Source organism: Parathielavia appendiculata (genome assembly GCF_033297405.1).
Source record: "Parathielavia appendiculata strain CBS 731.68 unplaced genomic scaffold N657scaffold_7, whole genome shotgun sequence".
Classification (NCBI taxonomy): Eukaryota; Fungi; Ascomycota; class Sordariomycetes; order Sordariales; family Chaetomiaceae; genus Parathielavia; species Parathielavia appendiculata.
In genome coordinates, this window is record NW_026944226.1 from 980008 (window position 1) to 986011 (window position 6004).

General features: G+C 52.8%; 2 protein-coding genes across 2 annotated transcripts; both read right to left on the reverse strand.

Annotated features, from left to right (window-relative positions):
* Positions 1-492: 492 nt before the first annotated feature.
* Positions 493-2442, reverse strand: N657DRAFT_646073 (Phox-like protein). The gene has a single exon (XM_062793060.1). The coding sequence runs from the start codon at positions 2068-2070 to the stop codon at positions 976-978; it is 1095 nt and encodes a 364-aa protein (XP_062647089.1). The 5' UTR covers positions 2071-2442; the 3' UTR covers positions 493-975.
* A 405-nt stretch (positions 2443-2847) lies between these two features.
* On the reverse strand, positions 2848-4215 carry N657DRAFT_646074 (uncharacterized protein). Its single transcript, XM_062793061.1, has 4 exons — positions 4072-4215; positions 3914-3985; positions 3717-3829; positions 2848-3649 (listed from the first exon to the last, which is right to left on the reverse strand). The coding sequence occupies exons 1-4, from the start codon at positions 4083-4085 to the stop codon at positions 3117-3119; spliced, it is 732 nt and encodes a 243-aa protein (XP_062647090.1). The 5' UTR covers positions 4086-4215; the 3' UTR covers positions 2848-3116.
* Positions 4216-6004: the final 1789 nt, after the last annotated feature.

Sequence of the window (6004 nt, forward strand, 5' to 3'; positions counted from 1 at the left end):
TCCTATGAGGGGTACATCTGGTGCTTGGCTCTATAGCCACATCCACGGGATGTTGTCAAACATGATTTTGTACGTCCGTACGGATTGTATGGATACAACCTAATGATAGCTCATTGCCATACGGATCTGTGTCTTTTATGCCCATACCTGTACTCAACTGAGTCATGTATCCCCCTCATTGCTGAAATGCTAGCGAGGGTAAATGCCAACAGTGATTTGGCGCCCTTGTGCCAGATGCCCAGAACAGAGGGAGAACCGCGGCATATGAAGCCAGAGTCCTCTCATGATAGGTACCTTAGATATTCTGTAGAACTCGACCATGTTCCGACATGTCCGCCGATAATTCTGTCAGCGAGTGGGCCCGTTTTAGGTATGTCAGTCAGTATCCATCCTGGCTCTTGGGTTCGTAGTATACGGTATCACATAAGTCTCCTTGTATACTCCGATACTATGAGGTTCCAGAGCAGTGGGGAGACCTATGGCACATTCCTAGGTACTGAGTAGTAACACCGCGAAGGGGGCCTAGGGAGCAGGAATCTCTGGCGACGCTAGATGTATACATTCAAGATAATGATAGAAATCGAATAACCACTGTGCCAGTAAACCTGTTGCAAACACATGCTGGATATGATCTACCGCTCCATTGCCGTGCCTTCTTGTAACCCCAATGATCCCAGAGAGCAACCCTCAACGAGCGGGCTGAGCCATGAGCATTCCCAGCTCGACAGCTCAAGCCAGTGCCTCAGATACCCTGACCAGAACCCATTCCAACATCACAGCACTTTGAACGCCGGCCGAAACGAATTTCACCATCAACGACAGCGCGGCGTTGGTCGAGCCGCCTCCCACATGTTGCTCCTCCGTCTTCTCCTGCGGCGTCGCGATAGCAGCTACCTCGGACATGTCACTGCCGCCAGAAGTCACCGACGAAGCGTCCGTAACCCTGTCAATCTCATTGGGAGGCGGCGGTTCCCGTCACAGTTTCTTGGTCCGCCTATTGCCGACATCGACCTTCCGCTGGACGCGATCCGCCAGTGCATTCGTCTCGTCCAGCATCTCGACCTGATAGACGAGCTCGTTGTGGATCATGTCCCCCGTCCGGTGGAGGCTGTGGACAACGGCTCCCAGCTGCTTCACCCGTTCATCCTGCTCCTTGATCTTGTCCTCATTCAGCTGCAACACTCCCACATTCTCCCGCTCCCTTGTCTCGTCCGTCTCCTGCAGGACTTTCCCGAGCCGCCTCCCCACCGGAGTTTGCGGTATCAACTTGGCCCTTCCACTCTCGCTCGCAACACCCTGCTCCCGCCCGCCCCTTCCGCTCCTCGCCAGTTCCGCAGCTAGTTGTTCCGATAGACTCCTATCCCTCTTGGCTGCCTCCAGCGCGTCCCTGCGCCGGTTATACTCTCCCGCCCCCAGCCTCCCAGCCTCCTTCATCATACTCAGCCCCTCCTCCAAGGGGCCCATCAAACTCCCCGCCTTGATCAGCGCCTTCCTCGCCTGCGCCTCAGCTTCAAGCTGCTCCCCCATCTCACCAACTCTCTCCCGCCTATCCAGCGCCGCCCTCGCCACTCCTAACTCCCTCTTCATCTCCTTGACTAGATCAAGCCATGTCGCCGGGTCGCTCGCCGCCGCGAGATTCGCCTCCCTCAAACCAATGGCGGGTACCCTCCCCTCCGCACTCAACCCCGACACCGACGCTCCATTAGCGGAAGGTAGGTTCAGAAACGCCCTCCAGACACTCGTGTCGCGCCAGCGGCGGTCGGGCGGCTCGGCGATGGCGCGGAGATACCTCTCGAGCCCCTGCCGGCGCTGCTCCGTGAGCTCGGGCGAGTTGACGGTGGAGCGGAACCAGGACTTTGCGGGGAGCGGGGCGGGCGGTGGGCAGCCGACCTGGGAGGTGAGGGATTGGTGGAGGGCGGCGAAGTCCGAGTAGCGCTTTTGCACGACGAAGGATTTCAGCGGCAGGCGGATCGTGATGTTGTAGAGGGTGTAGGGTTTTTTGGAGGGCGAGTCTGCGAAGGGGGTGTGTAGGGAGGTGGTGGGGATGGAGATCTCCAGCGGGGGCGCCATGCCGGTGGTGGGTTGGGTTCAGTTCTGTTCGTAGTTCTCGTCGGCTTGTAATTATACGAGGGGGGTTTGGCGGGAACGGAATTGGCGTTATGTTCTCGACTTGTCGGCGAAACTTGATGGTGTAAGATATCTCCTCGAATGGCAATTAAGGGACGGATCAAGCGCTAAACAGCGACGCGCAATCACCGGGATGGCCGGAGCGTTGGTCGATGTTTCCCGGACAGGTACGAGCCTCTGGATAAGACGTCAGTTGAAAGGAGCTAGAGAAGGTATAGCAGGCGGACTGGTGTAGCAGTAAAGTATAGGAGAAAAGAGTGGACAAATGTGCAGTGTACGAATATCCCGAGGTATGAAATGCCAAAACCAGATGAACGGAGGTGTCGAACCTGTTGTTTGACGATAAATGATGCCTGGCAGGTGACCGCTGGGAACGAGATCACTTGTGTCATCGAGCGCCGCGTTGGGCCGGCCCGGCTGGCTTGGCACGGCCCCACCAGCCCCACTCATCCAACAACCGACACTCAAAATGGAAACTCCCGTCCCGTCTTCACATTCATGCCCGGTGAGCTTATCGCAATTACGGAGTGCACACAAAGCCGGTGTTGCTGATTACCAGGTATTGGAGCGGGACCTGGTTGGGTATCGATTATGAAGCCAGGCTGCTGTCGGTACATTGCGGTTTATCTGCCTCCACCTACTCTCAGATGCATCATCAGCAAGCGAACATCAGACATCAATTAACAGCAAGGACTGTCGTGGCGTCAATAATCGCCTTTACCCTACATGTTCTCACAGACGGTCCATTGCGCGCGGGCTAAGCTAAAAGGCCAAGGAACGACCATGGAGCAGCACCAAACAAGGGGTATAGAGGGAGGATACATCCCAAGAGAAGTCCCGTAGCCATTCCCAACCGCGCTCCGTGTCATATACATCATGCTGGTCGGGGCGCACCCGTAGCCAATAAATTACCTCCTCAAAACTCTCATCACACTCGGTCTATCCCTCTGTATTTTCGCCCTGCTTGCCAACGTCAATCGTGTGCCTGTTCAGAACGTCTCCTGGTCGTCCACCTGCTCCGAATCGGGAATTTCGAAGCCCTCCTCGGTCGAGTAGAGGATGGTCTGGATCTGCTTGATCAGACCATCCTCCTGCTTCTCAAGTTCGGGGTCCTCCTCGACAGCCTGCTGGATGAGAAGCTCAATGTCGCGCAGCTTGCTAAAGTAGAAGTCGCGCTCCCGCTCGAGCCCGACGACCGTTTCCTTGAGCGTGTTGTTCTCCTGCTGCAGTGCCGCAGTCGCAGCACCACCGGCGGGCTTGACGGTACCAGCACGGGGGCCTGTCGTCGGAGTTGTGCCGCCGGGGCGTCTCGCAGCACCGCTGGTCGTCCGGGGAGCCGGTGCGCCAGCCGAAGGCAGCGGCGCGCCTTTCCTTCTGCCAACGGCGTCGTACTCGCCGCCCGGGTAGTACTGGTCCCAAAACTTCTTTGTCCACTGCAGGAACTCGAGGTTGTCCTGCATCTTGCACTTGACAAGCGACTCCACGGGGATGGATCGTTCGATGTGATGCTTCGTGAAGGTGCCTACGCGGTCATCTTGTCAGGAACCCACGCCAGCTGACAGAGCTGTACTCGAGCTTGGCAAACATACTCTGCAGGATCTTGAAATTTTGGAGGTATGCATATTCGGTGTTGACGTTGAACTTGACGCGCGACATGGGCACGTCAAGGAAGATACTGTCGTACACCTGGCAGAGGGCGGCGCTGTTTGTCGTAGGTTGCATGGTTAGCCTGGCTTGCTTACTCGTCTTCCGCTTCCCCACCGCGGGGCAGGGACTCGGGACCTACCCCGTGCCGCACTGCTCGACCTTGGTCATGTTGAGCTGGAGGAGGCTGTTCAGCCATTGAATGAGTTCTTGCCTGGGAACAGATGGCGTGTCAGTGCGCGTCCGGGGCAGTGTCGATCGCAAGCCGCGATGCCAGGCGCGAATCGGGTAGAAACGAACCGAGACTCGCCCATCTTGACTGCTCAAAGCTTGTCTGGTGCGGTATGGGGGGTAAGCGTATGCGATAGAGATGGTGACCAGAGCCGCAAACGAGGGGAGGAGTACAAGCGGGAGAAGGTTCGTTTGGAAAAGGGCAAAGACCAGGCAGCGACGAAATGTAGATGTGGAGGAAACTTCTGCTCCAGTCGCCGCCAGTTGATGATCTTCGAAATCAGAACCGAAATTCGGGGCTGTCGGCCAATCAACCATGGTGGGGCATCAACTGTGATGCAATCTTGATTGGTCCGTGCGGCATTCCGCCAAGCAGAGTCACCTGAGTGACTCCCCTGAGCGCTATTCTCCACTAGGGTTACGGATCTCAACGGCAATAAATGAAACTGAAATGAAAAAGGGCAATGAGAATTTCGAAATTTCTAGAATTCGCCATACTTAATTTGGCAAGAAATATAGCTTTAAATCAGGTTATATGAGTAATGTAATCTACTGTTAGCTCGGACACTCTACGAGTTTGAACTCATTTTCCCTCACTATAACTATCTAACTTTAATACGCATTTTTTTTACTATAAGAATACTTGATAGCTTCCTTATCAGAGTCCATGGCAGAGACCCTCTGAGGCCCTGGGAGAGAGAATACTTAAGCAAGTAGTTGCGTAGCAATGCAATGATCATTGCATTAGCAGATCTTTTAGTCTAATTAGCACAAGGATTTACTGCGCAGCCTCTGACATTCCTAGAAAGCCGAGTTCTTCTCATAATCAATGCGATTTGATCAATACCGCGCTTAGTATCAGATGCGCTACAGAAATCTATAATGTCCTCTATGGTAATAAATAGAATAATGGGAAAGATTACGAAGTCCGATAGCTTTACGGCCATGTGAATTTAATGAAAATTGAAGAAGAGGCTATTGTTCAATATCTACTCGACTGAACCACTTCGTTATATAATGTCTAGAGCTAAAGACGTATTTTGATTACGTATATAACTATTGGAGAGGCCACTGCGAAGACCTTGTAATTATCGAACTATAGTTTCAACTAATTACTAGTATATGAGCGGAATATAGTATCTCGAATCACGACTTCTATAACTTCGACGAAACTAACTCTATAATAGGTATAACGTTAATATAGCTTAGAATAGTAGTTATATACTGTGATTATAAGGAAAGGTAGTCCCTGCGCCTAGCTACCTTGTTATGCTACAGATACATATTCTATATTATTTACTTCTTCCTTTCCTTAGCTTTTGATTAGTAAAATTGAGTAGTATTTGCAGCGCCCTCAGTGCCTCGCTTGTATATCATTGTCACGGGATTCCCCGTTCTAATTCTCATGGTTATGTCATATGCCTGCGGTTATGCATACGTCATGAGTCTGATGCATATATCTGTGGTCACGCTTACGCATGAGCCTCTGCTCCAGTACTTAAAGTCTGGTTGCACGCCCGTTCCTGTCATCTAGCTCTTGCTCTCGTTGTAGCAATATCGATCTTGTATGTGCGAGCTGACCAGATGTGACGAATCTCAAGCCCCAACTTTTGAAAGGGATCCTGAAGGTTATAACTTGATAACGGGGTGAGGTTCGGTGAAGCCAAAGGGTCACAATAAGCAATGTCCAAAGGTACTGACAATCTTGCACTTGAGTTGCTCACTGGAGAACTCCCAGAGTCCTCCAGAACGAGTGACTATATACTTGGTAGAGCGTTCATGATCGCCTATGATCGCAGTCTACCAAGAGCTATCCTTGATCGCCTTGGGTAGCCAGCTACCCAAGTCTACCCTTGATCGCCCGGCCCCCACGGCTACCGTGTGGGCCTCGTGCGGTTCCTGCAGTTCTGTCTTGTGCCCCACTGGGCCTGTACATATGGTTGGTTCGTGACACCAGGCCCAGCCCGTTATACGGTTTAATTCAATTGAACTAGATTACAGG

What these genes read in the sequence shown, in the direction of transcription:
- N657DRAFT_646073 (XM_062793060.1), bottom strand. Translation starts at nt 2,070, where the DNA reads ATGGCGCCCCCGCTGGAGATCTCCATCCCCACCACCTCCCTACACACC.
- N657DRAFT_646074 (XM_062793061.1), bottom strand. An exon ending in GTCGAGCAGTGCGGCACGGG is followed by an intron (nt 3,830 to 3,913) that starts GTAGGTCCCGAG and finishes TACGACAAACAG; the next exon opens with CGCCGCCCTCTGCCAGGTGT. An exon ending in AAATTTCAAGATCCTGCAGA is followed by an intron (nt 3,650 to 3,716) that starts GTATGTTTGCCA and finishes ATGACCGCGTAG; the next exon opens with GCACCTTCACGAAGCATCAC.